At 42.8% G+C, this 21,140-nt stretch overlaps 1 protein-coding gene across 2 annotated transcripts in view; it reads left to right on the forward strand.

The window, feature by feature from the left end:
- The window catches only part of NEDD9 (neural precursor cell expressed, developmentally down-regulated 9), a 184,101-nt gene that overhangs the window by 64,169 nt on the left and 98,792 nt on the right, over positions 1 to 21,140 (forward strand). Inside the window, exon 2 of one of the 2 annotated variants that reach the window (XM_019830242.3) lies at positions 1,795 to 1,980. In XM_019830242.3, coding sequence (XP_019685801.2) covers positions 1,969 to 1,980 — 12 coding nt within the window. In that variant the 5' untranslated portion in view covers positions 1,795 to 1,968. The remainder of the gene's footprint in view (positions 1 to 1,794; positions 1,981 to 21,140) is intronic. The other variant, XM_045057120.1, reaches the window with a different exon arrangement.

A 21,140-nucleotide genomic window follows, 5' to 3' on the forward strand; every position in this document is an offset into this window, starting at 1 on the left:
AAATTTCTGGGGTCCTGGCAGTATGCTGTGCCTTAACCTGGAAGGCAATTTATGACAATTTATTAAGCTCTACACTTGTTTTATATAGTTTTCTGTATGTGTGTTATATTTCACAATAAATAATTAATGAAATCTATCTGTCTACTATCTATCTATCATCTATCTATCTATCACCTATCTGTCTATATATCAATCTATCATCTATCTATCTGTCTATCTATCATCTATCTATCTGTCTATCTATCTATTCACCTATTGCTTCTGGTACTGTCATTTATGAGATCCCTCTGTATCAGCTCTGAATGCTTGCCTTTAAGCTCAGACACCTTGTACAGTTAAAATGCCTCAAGGCAGGAACACCTCGGGGAGAAATGGAGACAACTCTGGAAACATAGTAACTCTCACTGCTGGTTTTCTCTACCATCTGGGGCCCAGATACTTCGGTGACCATGGATGGGCTCGGGCAGTGCACATGAGTCATGGGGCCATGTCCTCTTGCCTAGCCACTGCAGAGCGCCTCAGAGGAAAATTCTCTTTTCCCCATCTTAACCAAGATTTTAAATACTGTGTTTATCAAACCGAAATTACAGGAAGCCATTCCCATCCTAGCAGAAGTGAAAAGAGACCAACTCCCAATTATCCTCTGTTTGGAAAGCAGTTCTAAGAAGCCTTCCCTTCCCCATAAGGGCAGCTGGATAAATTCATTAGTTTGCTAAGCTTCTACTATGTGCCAGACACAGTCCTTATTTTTCTGCTACACACTTCAAAACACCCATTTGGTTTTGATTTTTCGTCCTTGATAGGAAAAACACTTTCCTTTCACAAAGATTCAGATTCCCGGTTCTCAAAGAGATTTCTGTGTAGCCCATGTGGTTTAAATATCAGGACTTTTCTAAGAATATATATTTCAACTATGGTCCATATGGATACACACACATTCACACACACACACACACACACACACACACACACACACACCATCCCCAAACTGAACTTTATAGCAGTGAGATGATGCAAGGGAAGTGAAAACCTGGCCTCTACTAACCAACCAAAAGCCCAGTCAACTTTTTTCCCCAAAAAAACAAAATTCTGGGCTTTGCATCTAAGCTGTTTAAAAGCCACATTGCCAAAGCGCCAGTTTTCCTCATTTTAGGGAAACAAGAAAAGCATATGGCTGCAGTGACCTTCTCGAGCTGTTGATGAGAGGTAGAGTCAGGGACATGTGGTGGCTTCAATATGATAAAAGCAACAACATAAAGAGGGATAATGAAGCGGGGGGGGGGGGTGGAAGAACAAGTGAAGTCAATGTCAGTCAATGGCAGGACTAAAATTGTAGACAACGGACAATGAAGGCTCACTCACTTCTACCATTCTGTCCCAATATGAAACACCTGGCAAATATCTACCCATCACTCAAGACTCCACCCCAAGTTTCCCTTCTCCCTCCTTTATGCCCTCACCAGGTCCACTTCATATTCTATCAAAGTAACTGTGGCGATTTATGGAACTATATATTTTTGGTTTGTCCTACTATACTGTGGGGTCATTGAGGACAGGATCACATTTTATGCCTCTTTGCAGTTCCAGCCAATACGTAGTGAGGGTCCCATAAATGTTTTCCTTGGTTGCGTGATTGAATGAACGAATGAATGAATGAATAAACGAATGATGGATTTCATTCATGGGAGTATGGATTTGGCTTTTCCAACTGCTATGATGCAATCCTTAAGTGATAAAAAGTGTCTCAGCCTCTGCCAAGGTTTACCCATTTTTGCATTTTTAACTTCTTTTCAGAGTCAAGAAGCTGTGAATCCCGTAATGTCACACACTGGCATGAGAATATCGTGTATTCTTTAAACAGAGTTATGAAAAGAAAGAAGCTGGTCAGGAGACTAAAACGGGAAGTGTCCTTTTCAAGATCCGGAACTCCAACATTCCTTGGCTTCACGGAGAGAAGCACCTGCGAAAATGTGGGCAAGGGTGAGTAGTGTTGGAAACAACGTACATTTCACGCACTTCCTTTTTGTCCAGTTCAACTCAGACTCATTCCTGCGGAACAATAATCCAAATGGTGTTCCATCCTCGCTCAGGATTGTAATTTATGTTTGGAATTAAAGGGCTAATTTCAGGTCACCGGATTCTGCTCTGTTAGGTGAATCTTTTGAGATGGATCTTTTGCCCACAGGAAATCCTCTTCCACTCAGAAATCTCGAGGGAGGCAGTCTTCTGGAATAAAGGCAGAATATTCCCCTTAGTATAACCAGTTCCCAAGCAAGTCTGAAAGTTATACTCACTGACAACTCAGAAGTTGATCACCTAGGTTAGATTAGCCAGGTCTCTGGTGCCTCCATTCTCTCTCTGCCCATCAGTGCTAAACCATCCCCTTTCCATACAGTCATTCCACAAGAAAGTCAGTTCGGCCTGGGGTGGAGGTTAGGGTTAAAATAGTTGATTCGCCCATCTAACCAAGGCTTCCTAAAAGTTTTATGGAAATTAAGTCGAAGAAGTGTTGTGTGATGCACATCTGTTCATTGACTTGGAAGCAGGCAGCATGGCATGATGGAGTGGCCCTGGGGTCAGGCAGAGTTGGACTTATGTCACTCTTATGCTGAGCAGTAGAGTGACCGGGAGCAAGTTGTCTGACTCTTTTTAATCTTTGTCTCTGAATTTATAAAATGGACATAGGAAGGTTGTCCTAAGGATTAAATGAGAAAACGCACATGAAGCAATGTGTGCTCAGAGGAAGAAAGGTTAATTCCCTGATGTGCTGGGATCCACAATCTGCTGTCTGTATCACATGGAGAACTGACCATCAGGACAAAATAGAAGGCAACTGGGCAGTCATGTCAACCCAAAAAGCGCCATATTTCGTTTGCAGGAGAAAGGCTAGAAGTCAAGTAAAATGACAAATGTGTCTTTAAAACATTTTGATGAGAAATAAAAGGATTTGCAGGGAAGTCTTTAAAAACCAAATGGCCATATCACTGTAATTGCTTTTAAAATAGCAATCTCTTAAAAGTCCCTCTAGTCCTAAGATCCTATGATACAGAATTCTGTCACAGAATTGGACATTTCAGAAGCGTCAACCAAACTGAATTACAGTAGTCCCCCCCTTACCCGGGGTTTTGCTCTGCATAATTTCAGCTACCCACGGTCAAGTGCAGATGATGCATTCTGGAAGCAGATGACCCTCCTTCTGAGTGTCATCAGAAAGTCAGTAGTTACCCCTGTCACAATGCCTATGTCATTCACCTCGCCGCATCTCACTTAGGCATTTGATCATCTCACATCATCATAAGAAGAGTGAGTAAGGGACAGTAAGAGACAGGGACCACATTCACATAACTTTTATTACAGTATATCATTATAATTGTTCTGTGTTACTACTGCTGCTGTGAATCTCTTGTTGTACGTGATTTAGATATTAAACTTTATCATAGGCCTGTACGTATGGGAAAAAGCATAGTGTGTATTGGGTTCAGTGCTATCTGTGTTTTCCGGCATCCACCGGGGGTCTTGGCATGTATTCTTTATGGATAAAGAGAAGACTACTGTATGAATTCAAACTGGAGCAAATTACACTTATTTGTGATTCCTCAAGTCACAGGCATGAATATTAATTTCTTGGGGTGCCTGGGTGGCTCAGTTGGTTAAGTGTCCAACTCTTCGTTTCAGCTCAGGTCATGATTTCACGGTTCGTGAGTTTGAGCCCCGTATCGGGCTCTGTGCTGACAGCATGGAGCCTGCCTGGGATTCTCTCTCTGCCCCTTGTCTGCTCTCTCGGTCTCTCAAAATAAATAGACTTAAAATTTTTTTTTTAAATAAAAAAAAAATAATTTCTTTTTTAAATTCTTTTTTTTTTTCAACGTTTATTTATTTTTGGGACAGAGAGAGACAGAGCACGAACGGGGGAGGGGCAGAGAGAGAGGGAGACACAGAATCCGAAACAGGATCCAGGCTCTGAGCCATCAGCCCAGAGCCCGACGTGGGGCTCGAACTCCTGGACCGCGAGATCGTGACCTGGCTGAAGTCGGAGGCTTAACCGACTGCGCCACCCAGGCGCCCCAATAATTTCTTAATGAAGAGTGAAATAAAACTAGTTTCTCCTCATTTTTTTAGACCTACTCAGTTTCACTCAATTGAGATGGGAAAAAAAAAAAAACTTAGCAATTCTCTAAAGCAAGCCAGTATTTCATTCCATTTGAGTCCCTGCAATGAACATTAGCACTGTGGTATTTCAAATACACGTTGATTCTCAACTTTTGGTATTCTAGATCTGAAAACCAGATAATTCAACCACCTGAAGTCTTTAATTTGCTTTAGAACTATCTGTTCAAAGTCCAAGGTCCTTTTGGATCCTTAATTCCATCACTTCTGGGTGGGTGGTTGTTTTTTTTTTTTTTTTTTTTTTATGATTGAACTGTATTTCAATATTACACACATGTACACACACACGCATACACACTTACATGTAACTTCACACTAGACTAGGTAGAATGGAAATATCTGGCAATTATTAGTTTCACCTAATAGCAAAAAAGAGCATTGATTCCTTGTCGTCAATACTTTCTAAAGATATATCCCTACTGGTCTTTGGGGGACAGGGTGCTGGCTAAAGATGCAGATCTGAAGCAATACCGCCTGATTTGAATCCCAGCCCTGTCACGAATAAGGAGTAGGACAAACTATTAACAAACTATTAAACCTCTCTGTGCGTCAGTTTCTTCATTTATAAAATGGGTGAAAATAGCACCTTTTGGGAGGGGTTGTTGTGATGAGTAAGCATGCAAATTGTTTACAAATATGTTTGGCACATACTAAACCCTCAATAGAGGCTTCCAGTGAAACTCAGAGTTCTACGGCACATAGGAAGTAAAGTCTACACGGCTCAAAGAAATCACTAAAGGCAGAAGATGGGGGAAGCAGAGTGTAAAAAAGGCCTTGAGAGACTGAGCCTCTAGGAATCTGGGTCAGACTAGATTTGGTTGCTCTTTTGAACCCCCTCTGCTGTGATTTTCTGGTTTGGGGAGCCACAATGAGGACACTGTGAGGTCATGGCCAGAAACATCCTTCGGGGAAACCTGTGCTAACCTTATAAATACTCTTAAAAGCAAGCCCTTTACCAAAAAACTCAGCAAGTGAAAGCAAGCCCCGAGCTGACTGCAAATACCAATGTGGAGGGAAGGTGGAGAGCCCGTGCTCACACCTGGGGGGCCATCTGAGAGCTGCAGAGAGGCTGGGCAGTGGGCAGTCTTCCTCTGTGTCTCTACATGAATCAGTGGTGTGCTGGAGGCAGCTGGTTCCAGCTTCCTGGAGCCCACTGTGTCCATGCGTCCCAGTGAGTTCATGTAGGTAACTCAACAGTTGCCACAGTGGGGGTATTTACACCACAGAAACTGGCAGACTATAACTCAGGGTATTTTGTTTTGTTTCACTGTCAGAGAGCTGGTAGGTTAATATTTCCCAGTGCACCACTGGGGATGATAGAGAAGCTGGCTCAGAAAAACAAGAACACTGGCAATAAAAACCTTTTAAACTGCAAACGTCTTCTTTTGACATTCCTCAGTCTTCCCCGTTATACTAGGGCAGGAAGTTGGCAGTTGGACATGGTCTGTCGTGGTTTATCTAAAGAAGAAAAATCCAGGTGGACTATTGCTTCACGGATGGTCAAAATGTATCGATTGACAGAACTTGAAAATGTTGTCCTTTTTTTCCGATTAAATACACGTTCACCCCAGGTCTAAAATAGTCATCAAACTGCATTTACACCTGCCCTAGGTTTGTAAAGTCCCAAAAAGGGAGATGCAATGAAGTGGAGTAATTCACATACTCTTTTTTCAGCCCTTAAAAATAGTATTTTGATTATTCTAACATATTTTAAGGAATATGAAAACTTTATGTACTGAGAATGAATACCTTATGTCCCAACACTTAAAGGACAGCTTAACTTGTTCAGATTTCCAAGGTTGTTCCTTGAGAGTGAAGATGAAAGAATAGGGACTGAAATGAAGAAGTACCTCTAAATCTGCCTTTATTAGTCTGCTCGGCTAGCCATAACAAGTACTGTAGACTGATGGCTTAAACAACAGAAATTTATTTTCTCATGGTTCTGGAGGCTGGAAATCCAAGATCAAGGTGTCAGTAGGTCTGGTTTTCCTGAGGCTTCTCTTCTTGGTTTACAGATGGTCAAGTTCTCCCTATGTCTTCACACAGTCTTCCCTCCATGTGAGTCTGCATCCTAATCTCTTCTTGTTATAAGGACACCAGCCATATTGGATTGGGGCCCACCCACATTTTACCTTAAATGCTTTTTTATTTTATTTTTTTTCAACGTTTTTATTTATTTTTGGGACAGAGAGAGAGAGCATGAACGGGGGAGGGGTAGAGAGAGAGGGAGACACAGAATCCGAAGCAGGCTCCAGGCTCTGAGCCATCAGCCCAGAGCCTGACGCGGGGCTCGAACTCACGGACCGCGAGATCGTGACCTGGCTGAAGTCGGACGCTTAACCGACTGCGCCACCCAGGCGCCCCTTAAATGCTCTTTTAAAAGCCCTATATCCAAACCACATCTTAAAAGACCAAATATAGTCACATTCTGAGATACTGTGGGCTAGAACTTGAACGTATAAATTTGGAGGGGGACACGATTAAGCCCATTACGCTGCCTGAACATAACCATAATTTATCCACAAGGAAAATTAGATCTAACAACATCACAGGTCACGTTCCTAAGAGAAGCAGACTCTGAAGAGACGGAGATTGGCCTGCAGGGTTTTATGGCAGATGCTCTCAGGAAAACCTACAAGCAATGAAGGCAGCAGAATTAGGCATAAGGGGACTGCAGTGAAGTCATGGTCAAGGCCCAGGATGACCACAGAACTCTCCAGGCATGTGGAGAGTTGTTTGGAATTGAAACAAGGGCACTAGGCCATTTTACTCCTGCAAGGACTAGTCATGGGGTGTAGGCTGCCCCCAGGAAAGAGGCATGATATTCATGAACAGGCTCTCTTCAGCTGAGGACAATCTCAGGCAGACTCAGTTGAGAGTTGCCAATCACCCGGTCTTTGGGAGCTGACAGAGGATTGCTCAGTCAAGTGGAGTCTCTGGTCGGTGCACTGGGTGTCTACAGTATAAGGAAGCAGAGGTTCCCCATGTGAATGAATAGATTTACCATCATCTTCTTAAGAAATTTCTCATAATACCTCTCAGTAGTTTAAATGGTGACCTATTATGAACCCTAAAACACTTGGCCCAATTCTGGGTGCATCAAAAATGCCCAGCAGAATGGTCAGGGTGTATGGCCTCATGGGAAAAGTATGCTATTTGGAGACAAAGAGATCTGGGTTCAACTCTCTTCCCCACTATTTACTAATACTATATACCCTCTCCAAATCTCCAATGTCTCTTCTGCAAAATGAGGATAAGTAAGCCAACTTTGTTAGACTGTTGGAAAGATTCAAAGAAAAAAATACACGTCAGGGTGTCGGGCACATGCTTGACACAGAAGGCATTCCAAAAGTGTACGTTTCCTTCCCTTTCTTTAAGCAAATAATTAATCGGTGGTAACCAATTTCAAACCAGAAATAGACATTTAGTCTCCTAACATGAGGGAAAATGTTTCTCAAATTCTGCACTTGATCTTAGCCGAAAGGCTGAGAAGTGATGTTTCTCAAATTCTGGTGTGATCAGAATCACTGGTGAAGATTGTCAAAACAGATTCCTGGACCCCATTCACAGTGAATCTAACTCAGGAGGTCTAAGGTGAAGACCAGGCATGTGTAATTTTAGCAAGCCCCATGGGGGTTTCTGATACCTGGAAAATCTTGAGGCCCCCTGCTTGAGGCTGTGGGTGTTGTGTCAGTAAGAATGGGAGTTCAGTGCTTAGATGCCTGGGGACATTTCCGCTGTCTTCATTGTCCTTTAGTTCTGTGGATGTAGATGTACACATCTCATCACAAAGACTTCTCCCCTTGTATAAATACTGTGCATTCCAAAGCTAAAACATGCATAAATTATGTCAGCTATAGAATCAAACCAATTCTCCTTTTCAAGATGTACTTTTATTGAGGTATAAATCACTACTACAAGGCAATTTAGTGCAGACAGGAATTTTACTGGGGGATGCAGATCCCCTGAGCTTGTCTGGAAAATGGGAAGCATATTCAGAGTTGCAGGTGTAAGGGCTGCGTGTCCTGCAAAGAAGCTCCGTCTGGACCGAGATTTAACTTTCTCATCTAAATCAAGGTAAATGGAGTTCCTCTGGATGGGATTGCTGAAGGCTTTCTGTGTTTGATTAGGGATCACAAAGCCCATCTGTGCTGCAGAAATTATACTGTCAAAAAGACACCTGACCGGGGTCCAGAAAGTAAACAGGAGCTGGAACACAGAGAGTGACCCCTGAGCGCAGACGGGCTTTCACATCCCTACCAGACTTCCCCTGATTTAACATGGGGCCATGTGGTTTCCCAGTGTCTTCTGCGGCTTTCTTTTCCCACAGAATGAGGCCTCATTTGTTCTAAAATATGAAGCTTTGGGGGTTTCTCGAAAATGGTACTTTCACTCAGTAAAAATAAGTCAAGACAAAAACGTTATCTGTGGGAATCCATTCTGAAAATGGATCGAACTGAGAACATGAGAGAAATGGTCTGTTTTTCCCAAATGATCAGCAGCCACCCAGAAGTGGTCCCTTTCCCTATGGCAACAACAAAAATTCTAGAAGTAGCACAACAGAAGCATTACGATCAGCGAGAAGTCCAAGATGGCTCTGTGCTCATTGTCTCCATACTAAACACCACTAGTCCGGGAGTTGGTGAGCTTCTTCTATCCTTAGACCTGCTCTGAGTTCTTATCGATGAAGGAGGGTTCCCTACAACTTGCCTTTATTTTCTTTTAAAAAATATTCCTCTGGGTTTGACTAGGGCCTTGTAACACACACTGAGTCCTCGTTACACTAGAGGAACCATGCATCCCCTAACCTTTAAATATTACCTAGAGTCCTTTGCTCTTTCCCTGGCTCACTTAGAGAAGCATCTTTGAGTACAACATCCAATTAAGTAGTAGGTTTACATCTAGTGCTTCTTTCTTGTATTCACATCTCTTTCTGACTCAGCCCTGTACTCTGCCATTCTTTAGCTACACAGAATTTTAGGGCCGGAAGAACACATTAGTCAGGTTAGTATTACAGTGAGCTGCAGTAATGAGTAAGCCCTATAATCTTGGCATTGCAGCACAATACAGTTGTGTTCTCACTCCTGTGATAGTCACTGGCTCTCCTGGGCAGCTATCCTCAGGCATCTGGGCATCTTCCACCATCTCAGAGTCCTTCCCTTCCAGCAGCATAGACACAAAGAGAAAAGGTATGGGACGTTTCAGCAAGCAGGCCAGGAAAGTGGAGAATTGGTCCACCAGCATTCCACTGATCCAGAGATGGCTGACAAATGTTGACAAGTGCACAGATGCTAATAGTGTTTGTCTCAGAGAGTCCTTAGATGCCCCTTTGCTTTCAATGCCTTCGAGTGTTTTCTAGTTGAGGCAACCGAGACCCAGAGTTACACAGAGCCAATCAGTGACAGCTCAATTCAGTGCTGGCCAAAAGGCCTCTTGCCCATTCCCATTAGTTCCAATTAATGTATAAAAAGGCTCATAAAATCTCAAGATACAGTTGGAGCATTGTTTCTAGAACTTTCTATCCAGGACTCCAGGGTGAGGAGGACTATGACCACCCTGCTCCAAAACCCACAGTTCCGATGCAGTCCTGTCCATCTGAGAGCTGGACAGATGAATGTTTCAAGGAGGAAGCGCCAGTAGCAAACCCTAATTATGGGAAATGCTTCTTGGCTCCTAAGGATATAAAATTACTTTGCGGAAAGTCAAGAAAAATAGAAACAGAATACACTGTAAAGCTTTCTTCAGAGGCCAAAAGTCACCTAGTAAGCCTTGCATATTGTTCTTGATTCTGTCAAGATAGCTTACAGGGTGGAGACAGCTGATAGGGAGAGAAAGTCTGGATGGGGTCAGCCTGGTTTGTAACCATTATGTTGGCTCATGGAGGATATGTCTTGAAAGATTGTCCTCCCCACGGCTGAGTTCAAATGAGAAGAGACAGAGACTTCCAGAAAATACCTAATAGAGGATAAAGAAATGGGTGCAGGCATGGTCTCTTTGACAGGTTCTAAACACTATCTGGAGAACAGTGGAAAACCCGAGTGGAAAGAACTCCTGTGTGGGAATCCGGATGAACCACATTTCTTTCTTTTTTTTTTTAAGTGTATTTATTTTGAGAGAGAGACTAAGCATGTGCACAAGTGGGGGAGGGGCAGAGAGAGAGGAAGAGAGAGAGAATTCCAAGCAGGCTCCTGAACTGGCAGCACAAAGCCCGATGTGGGGCTCGATCTCATGAACTGCGAGATCATGACCTGAGCCAAAACCAAGAGTCAGATGCTTACCCAACTGAGCCACCCAGGCACCCCAGAACCTTTGCCACACTTCTGACCATCTATATCAATGTCTATTGATCCCTCAGGTGCATACCTATTTTTTAAAGTCTGACTTTATCATCACAAAGTTTGTATATCTGGATTTTTTGCCTGAATCTTAAAATTTTCACCTGGAGTTCTGATGTTGAGTCGTTAAAAGCTTTATGTTAGTTTTCATCAGTTTTAGGGAGGGAAAAGAAATAAAAATAATACATGCCACTTGGCTGGAAACTAAGGTGCTGATTTAAACTAAACATTATTACACATAATGTATTTTATTACATAAAATACATAAATAACAGTAATAATAGAATTAGATTTATAGAGTGAGTGCCAAATTATATTACTTCATTTAACCAAAGCACAATCACATTTCCTAGATTCACTGATAAGGTATTAAAAATAGTGCAGAATGTAATTACATGTGCTTTTTTTTTTTCAATCTTTTTACCTCATTCTCAATACTTCCCCTTTTTTATAAAAATCTTTCATCCTTGTGAGTTGGGGGAACATTGTGTCCACGTTACTAACGGTCACAATGAAGCCAGTGAGACAAATGGATTTGCTGAATCCCATGATAGTTTATGGCAAAGCTTGGACTCAGATCAATGGTCAGCATGGTGAGCAAGAGAAATGGAGGCAGGCTTGTTAGGTACCTCCAAAGAACTTGGAAATAAGGCAGCTCTCAGAGTTAAACTAGTAAAAGACATACATAAAGTGCATAAACCTAGTAAAACAGAAAGGATGTAATTGGCCAATTGTGGAAGGAAGCCAAGAAACCATCCATTTATATATAAAAAAAAAATAGAAGAGGTAAAAGCATCTCAGACTTCAGCCCCACTGATCTGGGGGTACGGTAATGAGAAGGATGCACATGTGATTATAAGTTAGTAAGCAGAAAACTTACTAACTGCATTGTAACTGTTTGGATTAAGACTATGTGAATGAAGGAGTTGGTTAACCAAAAGAGCAGGAAAAAGAGCCAGAGGGTCATAGAGGCCCTCTCGATGGCACAGTCCATCAACACGGAAGCACCTAAAGAAGACACAGTCTTGGCAGTGTTGGCCAAAGCATTATGGTTCCCTTGATGAGACTATCTCTGTTAGGAGCAAGAGTGCCCAAGCCACTGACAGCAACATTCTAAGATCAATTAAGAGCCCTTGGGGCGCCTGGGTGGCGCAGTCGGTTAAGCGTCCGACTTCAGCCAGGTCACGATCTCGCGGTCCGTGAGTTCGAGCCCCGCGTTGGGCTCTGGGCTGATGGCTCAGAGCCTGGAGCCTGTTTCCAATTCTGTGTCTCCCTCTCTCTCTACCCCTCCCCCGTTCATGCTCTGTCTCTCTCTGTCCCAAAAATAAATAAACGTTGAAAAAAAAATTAAAAAAAAAAAGAGCCCTTTTCTTCTGATTCTGTGGACACCAGGCAACCCTGTGATAATTTGGTTCCTCATGACAGAGCTGTCTCAATGCTTTCTGGTCTATCTGCCAGTGGTAATTATTATTTTAAATTGCTGTCATTGTATCTGATGGCTATGAGCTGGTCCCACCCTAAGCACGCCAACCAAATCCCTTTTATGAACCTGAGAGACCTGAGACCATGATGTGTCCTTCAAGGTAAACATCACCTTCTGGAGTCCACCTGGGCATACAGTACTGTTACGTAGCCACAGCTCAGGCTTCACTCTGCTCTTCGTGAACTGTCGCTGAACCAGCCCCGTGCAATTTTGACGGAAGCATACGTAAAGTCAAGATCAGGATGTTCTAATAATTGACAGAACAATTGCCATATTGTAAGCCAGAAGCAGCCTGCAGAATAAAGGGAAGGAGAGAACCTAAACCACTTTAACAGGCCGCGCGCCGATTTTCTATTGTATCTGGGACCCTGCCACAGACAGCTTCATCAAAGATACCGAATAGTTGACAGAGTAATGTTTTCCAGGTTTTCTCGCACCTTATCCAATTGCAGTAATTGTTAGGTGATAAATACAGTGACAGCTCATTACAAAACTCAGCTTCCAGAAGCTGAAAGGTTAGGTGGCACCTCTCACCTGCTGGGTGATAGGTTAGCATCTTACCCCTGTCCCTTTCCACTCCCAACCCCACAGTTCTGTCTGCAGTCTTGTGCGCTCAAGGCATTAGATTTCACACAAAGCCTTTTGAAGTGAAAATAAAGTCAGAAGGCTCTACTACAGAACCTAGGAATAAAACTATGTATAAAACTATACACAGAGGGCAGGAATGAAGAGGATAAAGAATATGGCCTGAAAATTTGAGAGCATTATCCGCAGGCTCTTCGAGTTTTTAGATTTGTGTGTGTGTGTGCACATGTGTGTGTCTGTGTCTCCCTGTGTACCTAGGGAAGGGTTTGTATACTCTTGTGTCCTCACATGTATATTCCTAAGTCTGTAAGTGCTAATTCTCTGGGGTTTTTTTTAGCAGCTTTATTGAGGTATGATTGGCATACAATGAACTACACATATTTAAGATGTACGTTTTGATAATGTTGACACACATATACAGTTGTGAAACCATCATCACTATCAAAATAACAAACATATCCATGATCCCCAAAAGTTTTCTTGTGCTCCTTTATATTTTTTAATAATTATTTTTTAATGTTTGTTTATTTTGGGAGAGAGAGAGAGAGAGAGAGAGAGAGAATGCACAGAGGAGGAGCAGAGAGAGAGAATCCCAAGCAGGCTGCATGCTGTCAGAACAGAGCTGGATGTGGGGCTTAATCTCTTGAACAGTGAGATCATGACCTGAGCCCAAATCAAGAGTTGGATGCTTAACTGACTGGCCACCCAGGTGCCCCTCTTGTGTTCCTTTATAATCCCACCTTCTGCCCCTTCCACCTCCCATCCCATCCCCAGGAAACCACCAATCTGCTTTCTGCCATTATACATTAGTTTGCAATTCCTAGATATTAATATAAATGAAACATACAATATATACCCTTTCTTCCTGGCTTCTTTTGCAGAGCATAATTATTTTGATATTCATTCATGTTGTGGTGCGTATCAATAGTTCATTTTCTCATTGTTGCTGAATAGTATTCCTTGTAGGAGTGGACCGCAATGTGTTTGTTTATCCATTCACCTGTTGATAGATACCTGGATTGTTCCCAGTTGGAGGCAATTAGAAATAAAGTTCTGTAAACATTTGCAGAAACATTTTTGCATGGACACGTGCTTTTTTTTCTTTTCTTTTTCATTAATTTATTTTCAAGTTAGTTACCATACAGTATAGTCTTGGCTTCAGGAGTAGAACCCAGTGATTCATCTCTTACATGTAACACTAGTGCTCATCCCCAAAAGTGCCCTCCTTAATGCCCATCACGCTCTATCCCCCCTTCCAGCAACCCTCAGTTTGTTCTCTGTATTTAAGAGTCTCCTACGGTTTTCCTCCCTCTCTGTTTTTATCTTATTTTTCCTTCTTTTCCCCTACGTTCATCTGCTGAGTTTCTCAAATTCAACATATGAGTGAAATCATATGATACTTGTCTTTCTCTGACTGGCTTATTTCACTTAGCAAAATACACTCTAGTTCAATCCATGTTGTTGCAAATGGCAAGATTTCATTCTTTTTCATCGCCGAGAGTGTTCCATTCTATGTATATACCACATCTTCTTTATCCATTCATCAGTGGATGGACACTTGGGCTCTTTCCATAATTTGGCTGTTGTTGATAATGCTGATATAAACATTGGGGAGCATATGCCCCTTCAAATCAGCATTTTTGTATCTTTTGGGTAAGTTCCTAGTAGTGCAATTGCCCTGTCATAGGGTAGCTCTATTTTTAATTTTTTGAGGAACCTCCATACAGTTTTCCAGAGTGGCTGCACCAGTTTGCATTACCACCAACAGTGCAAAAGTGTTCCTCTTTCTCCACATCCTTGCCAACATCTGTTGTTTCCTGAGTTGCTAATTTTAACCATTCTGACTGGTGTGAGGTGGTATCTCATTGTGGTTTTGATTTGTATTTCCCTGATGATGAGTGATGTTGAGCATCTTTTCATGTGTCTGTTTGCCATCGGGATGTCTTCTTTGGAAAAGTGTCTATTCATGTCTTTTGCCCATTTCTTCACTGGATTATTTGTTTTTTGGGTGTGCTTTGTTTTCTTTTGGACAGATTCCTAGGATGGATGAGTAGGTCCCATGGTAGATGTGTGTCTAACTTTCGAAGAAACTGACAAACTGTGTTCCAAAGTGGTTGTACCATTTTATGTTTCCATCAGTGGTACATGAGAATTCTAGTCTAGTTCCTCCACATCCCTGCCAACACTATGTATGGTTCGATTTTTCTTTTGATTTTAGCCATCCATATAGTTGTACAGTGATAGGTGTACAGTGATACCTTCCTATGGTTTTATTCAGCATCTCTTCATGTGCTTAGTTGACATCTGGAAGTCTTCTTTAATAGAATGACTATTCATATATCTTGTCTATTTTTTAATTGGGTTGTTTTCTTATCATTGAGTGTCAAGAGTTTCTTATCTATTCTGGAAGCAATTGCTTTGTCAAATGTATGTACTGTGAATATTTTCTTCCAGTGTCTGGCTTGTCTTTATTCTCTTAACATTGTCTTTGGAAGAGTAGACATTTTTAATTGTAATGAAGTCCTATTTATTAACTTTTTTTTAATGGACTATGCCTCTCAGTGTGGTGGCTAAGAAATCTTCACTTAATCCAAGGTCACAAACATTTTCTCCTATATTTTCTTCTAGAAGTTTCACAGCTTTAGGTTTTACATTTATCTCTGGTGCATTTTGAGTTAATATTTACATGATGGAAGGTATAGATTGAAATTCATTATTTTCTATATGGATATCCAGTTGTACCAGCACCATTTGTTGGAAGGACCATGTTTCCCCACCAAATTTTCTTTCTCCTTTGTCAAAAGTCAATTGTCCATATATGTTATTTCTGTTCCCTTGACCTATCTTTAAGCCAATAACACACTGTCTTGATTCGTGTAGCTTTCTAATAAGTCTTGAGTTCCAGTGTTCAAATTTGATTCTTCTTTTGTAAATTTTTTTTTCTTTTGTTTTGTTTTACTTTTGCTATTCTAGGTCCTTTGTGTCTCCATATGAAGCTTATAATCCACTTGTCAATTTCTACAAAAAAGGCTTACTGAGATTTTGATTGGGATGGTGCTGATTCTATAAATCAATCTGGGGAGAACTACGTCTTACCAATATTGAGTGTTCTGATCCATGAATAAATTCTATCTTCCCACTTATTTAGATCTTCTTTAATTTTTCTTGGCAGAATTTTTTTTAGTTTTTAGTGCATAGAGAACTGTAAACATTTCTCAGTCACAAACTATAAAAGAGAACAACCAGTTTCTTCAAGACTGACAAGCTAAAGGCACCAGAGTCTTAAGCCCCAGTATTGTTTTACAGCAATACCATGCAAGGACTGTAAAGAGGGGATGATAGTACTTATTTCCTAGAATTTTGAGCATTAAATGAGAGAGCACAAGTATACAGTTTAAGATAGCACAGGCCATGGTTCCGACTGCCTGGGTTCAAATCCCAGGTCCACCATTTAGAGCTGAGCAATCTTCGGAAATACACAATCCCTATTCAACTCAGCTTTTTGATCAGCAAAATGCAGAAGATACTAGTACTTCCCTCATAAGGACCCTCATGAGGGTATGATGAGCTTGCTAAACAGTTAGAAATATCTTGTCATATTTTAAGCAACAAATAAATGTTAGCAATGGGTGTTGATTTTATCATTAACGGCACTTAACACAGCATCTGGAACATAGTAAGCAACCAATAAAGGGTAGATTTAATTATTAGGTTATATAACAAACTAGGCTACCTGGTTAACACCTTCACATATGCTTCACATCAATTTGAGTACCACAGGCTGAATTGAATTTGCTAGAAGGATGTTTGTTCTTTTTTTTTAAGCATGTTTGTTTTGAGAGAGAGAGAGAGAGAGAGAGAGAGAGAGAGAGAGACAGGCAGCAGGGGAGGGGGAGAGAAAGAATCCCAAGCAAACTCCATGGTGTCAGCACAGAGCCCAACACAGGGCTTGAACTCATGAACTGTGAGATCATGACCTGAGCCGAAGTCAAGAATCAGATGCTTAACTGACTGAGCCACCCAGGTGCTCTAGGAGGTTTGTTCTTAAAAGACCTGACCCTGATACTGAACACAGACTCCCCTTTCTACTCTTTGAATGTAGTATTTGAGAGTTTGCCTCAGACATACCCAACACAGGATCTCAACATGTAGGCAAATCTCCCACAGCTAGCTTTACTATTAGCCTCCTTAATTTCTCTTCCACCCATTTTGAGATTTAGAAGTCTGAAAGAGATTGTATAAATCATTCTCTCTCATCACTTCCAACATCCTTAGAAAGCTGACTCCTTCCTGATGATACACCTACTCTACCCCTGACCCTTGCTATAGGGCAGAGAAGTGTCCAGGTTACATATAGACTGGTTCTATGGGGTAGTTTTATGATGTGTTCTGATTTCAAAACCCAGGAAGGCCCCGTGCACCTCTCGGCACCCCCCACCACTACTTTCCACCCCTGTACACACACACACACACACACACACACACACACACAATCTCCCCTTCTAGTTTGCTGACACAAGCTGCCTAATTGGAAACCCATGTCTGCACTTGATTACTCAGTTCCCTGTAAAACTGCAAATTACCTTTGAAGAAAAAAAATGATCATGAGCTTATTCATGTAGGTGACAGTGCGACGTCATGGAAAGAGCGCCAAACCAGAAGAGTCAAGGCTTGGGTTCTAATCTTAGCTGCTCTTCTCCCTTTTCTGTAACCTAAGATTCCACTTAAGCTCTCTGCTGTACCCTAAGGGGATGGTGCCATTTGGGTCATTCATTCACCCAGCAAATCTTACCACAGCCACGTATTGTTTTAAGTGCAGAAGACACAGCAGTGAGCAAAACGAAATCCCTGCTCCCACGGAGTTCATATGCAAGTCAGAGAGATGGATAATAAGCAGTAAACACATATGTAATAGATCGTCAAGGGGTGGTGAATTGCAAGAATCAAAATAAAGCAGAGCAAAGAGGCAGAGAATGAAAAGGAATGCTAATTTAGGTGGTGGCAAAGGAAGTTCTTTCGGAGGCAGTGACAATTCAGCAAAGGCCTAAAGGAAGTAAGTGAGGCGATGTGAGGCAAGCTGGCAGGAGAACATTCCAGAATGGGGAGTGGTAAGTGTGAAGGTCATTTTGCTCGACGTGTTTGAGGAAAATAAAGAGGCCATATGGTTGCAGTAAAGAGTTAGCTGGAGAGGGGTCTAGGGCACAACACATATGGGGCATTGCCGGCCAGCATGATGACTTTGGAGAGTGTGTGTGGTCTAAGGGACACGGAAGTCACTGCAGGGTTTGGAGCAGGGGAGTCACAAGATCTGACTTGTTTTCGAGCACTCACTCGGGCTGACGTGCTCAGGACAGGTAAGAAACAAATGTTTGGAACATAACATTAAACACTTAGATGTAGGGGAAGCATTTCAAACGAAGGAATAAGAAAGGAGTAACAGATGACTCTAATATTTTGGCCTGGAGAAGAAGAGGATGGCATTAACTGAGATACCGAAGCCTGAGGAAGAAGAGGGCGCACCAATAGTTCGTTGGGGACATGTTAAGTTGGGCTCGTCCATTAGCTATGCCAGGGGCAGGTCAAGTGGGCAGTTGTGTATATGGGGTTGGAGTCATGAGTGTCTGCATGATAATGGAATTTACGGCAGCAAGTGGCGCCACCTGGGTGGTGACTGTTGCTAGAAAAGAAAAGAATTCCAACAAGAAAAGGGGGGTCCAAACAAAAGATTCCAGTTTATTAGTGGGTTAAATGAGATGGACACCTAAAACAGGGCATTGGAGTACTTCAGGGTACACCCCAAGTACCAGAAATCTCAAGTAAAATGAACTTGAACAATAAGAACGTTTATTGCATAATAGAATTCTGGAAGAAGAGTAGTTCTGAGCTTGGTTAATTCATTGGCTGAATGATGTCATCAAGAACCAAGACCCCTTCAGCCTCAGGGTGGCTCAGTTGGTTAAGAGCCAGGCTCTTTTGGTTTCAGCTCAGGTCCTGACCTCATGGTTCACAGGTTGGAGCCCCGCATCAGGCTCAGTACTGATAGTGGAGGGCCTGCTCGGGATTCTCTGTCTCCCTCCGTCTCTGCCCCTTCTCCACTCTCTCCCTCTCAAAAATAAGCAAATAAAAACTTAAAAAACAAAGAAGAACCAAGGTTCCTTCATCTTTGGACTCTGCTATTCTCATAACAGCAAGATGGCTCCTGTAGCTCCAGATGTCACATCCTCTCACACCGTCCACAGGTGGGATAAAGAGAACAACCTTTTTCGTCTCTTTTTAAGAGGAAACTTTACCAGTAGCCTCCCCGCAGAATTCCCTCTTCAACTAAACCAGAATGGGTCACAAACTCACGCCTACACAAATCTTAGCAGGGAGCACATAGCCGTACGCAACCATACTATTATAGACTCCGAGGGTAGAAGAGACCTGGAAAGTTCATGTATTTCCAATGTCAAATCTTCATGACTTTGTGCATTAGACAAGGTTCCAGAGAGAAGTATAGGACCTATCCAAATTATCCTAATTTAGAAGGAACTCAGAGGATCTGATGCCAGCCTCATCTATGAGTGAGAGCAGAACACAGCAAAACCACGGGATAGTGCATCAGTCCAGGCTAGTATGAGAGATGCCTCCCTCCCCACATCCCAATAGGAGCTGAGACCTTTGGTCCAGGGGCACAGCCAGCCAACCCACAGCCACCTAGAAGGATGAAGGATGCTAGGGAATAAATGCTCTGCCTCACCCCCTTTCTCCCTCCAACTAGAAAACAAAGGTGAGACCCTGAGGCACAAAACAGAAAAGAGTGGAGAAGGTTCTGGAAGAACAAACAGAAGATATCTGGCTTGCCCCATAGGGAAGATCAGCCACTCTGAGGCCACTCGTTTCACCTAGGGAAACTCTGGCTTCTAAAAATATCCCAGTCAACCCAGGGAAGTTGGGGGGGGGGGGGGATCTATATAGAACAGGCCTAATTCCTCATCCCTGTGACAAAAGTTGAGATGGAAGACATAGTCAAGTGTTAGGGCAAAAGTCATTAAGATTAGTTTAGTCCTTGACCCCAGTGTCCACTGGAGATGGAAGGTTGGGGTCTCCATGTATCTTTTCCTTAGCACGGTGCCTCCCCGCCAGACGCAGTTTTGCTCAGTAGGAGACACTGGCAATTCCATTGTCACAACTTCAGGGAGTGCTACTGGCATCTAGGGGGTAGAGACCAGGCATGTCACTAAACATCCCACAAGGCCCAGCGCGGTAACCGCCGCAAGGAATGACGTGGCCCCAAATGTCAATAGTGCCACAGATGAGAAACTTAGCTGGTGTAAGACCTTCCCGAGGGGCCACAGCCCAACGTTTCCCCTTACACTTGGGCCGAAATCTTTGGTTTCATGGTGAGCTAATACAAAAACAGTACCAGGGTTCTTTGAGGGCAGGGAGGGAAGGGGTTGGTGGCAGCAGAGTTGCAGGGGTGGGGGGAGAGGCGGGAGAGAGAGGAGGGGCTCTGTGCTCACAGAGGAATGGCCCTTGTTGAATTTCTCTCAGTCAGTGCACAGCCCCCAGCCAATGGTGGGGAGCAGCGAGCCCACGGGCCACTCCGGACCCCCACCAGCTGTGGGGCTGCATGCGAGCTGTATCACACCCCAACACCCGCTCTTCGCAGGCAAGCCTATAAACAAGAAAGCCAACCGCGAGAACATAAGAAAGAAATAAAAGTTGTTTGGTCTGCCGTCAGGAACAGATTGTTGGAATATCCTAACCCCAGTCCAAAAGGAACAACCAACAATAACAATTAGGAGACCGCGTCTGACTTTGAACCACACGATGCCTGCATTTTCCCTGTGCCAGGACCATTTCCAAGGGGACTAACCACTGGCCCCGTCCTGTGTTCTTACCACGGCCTGAGGAGCCCTCCTCTGTATGTAATCACCAACGATAGGACCCAAACACATGAAAATGTCAGCTGGGACCATGAATTAGGAGCAGGTGAACTTAGCCTCTGCTAAAGGTCAGCGGATGTATTTTGATGGACATGTGCTGTCACACCTCGATTCCTCTTTCACTTGGCATCTACAGATCAATTGAAAATATTGTATTTTAAGTGAGTCTTCCAGATACCTGTAGTTACCCTGTTTAAGAAAAACCTTACTGCTGGCATATTCAGGGGTGGAAAGCTTTCTAAACGGTATACATTTTCCTTGCTTCGATAAACAAAGCATATTGACAATAATTCTAGCCTTTCAAGTGACTCAGGACAATTACTCTAATATAATAATAAGAAAATAAGATGTTCTCAGACCTTGGATCACTTTGCCCAGGCATTAAATGAACCCAGATCATGCTTTCCCCCACCCCACCGCCCTGCTTTGGTTCTTGTGCAAACCCTCCATAGCTCCTCTTTGCCCTCCCTGCAGGCAGCTGTCAGCGATTACGATTTATTTATATAACCAGGCCTGCTCACCCATAGGCCTTGCTTTCTAGCACTTGCTGCCGAGGGCTACGTTTTTGCAGCATGCTGAAATCCCCTGGGTGTTTAAAAAAAATCGTCCACGTCTGAGTCTCATCTCCAGAGTTGTGATTTT

Source organism: Felis catus, chromosome B2 (assembly GCF_018350175.1).
Source record: "Felis catus isolate Fca126 chromosome B2, F.catus_Fca126_mat1.0, whole genome shotgun sequence".
NCBI classification, from domain to species: Eukaryota; Metazoa; Chordata; class Mammalia; order Carnivora; family Felidae; genus Felis; species Felis catus.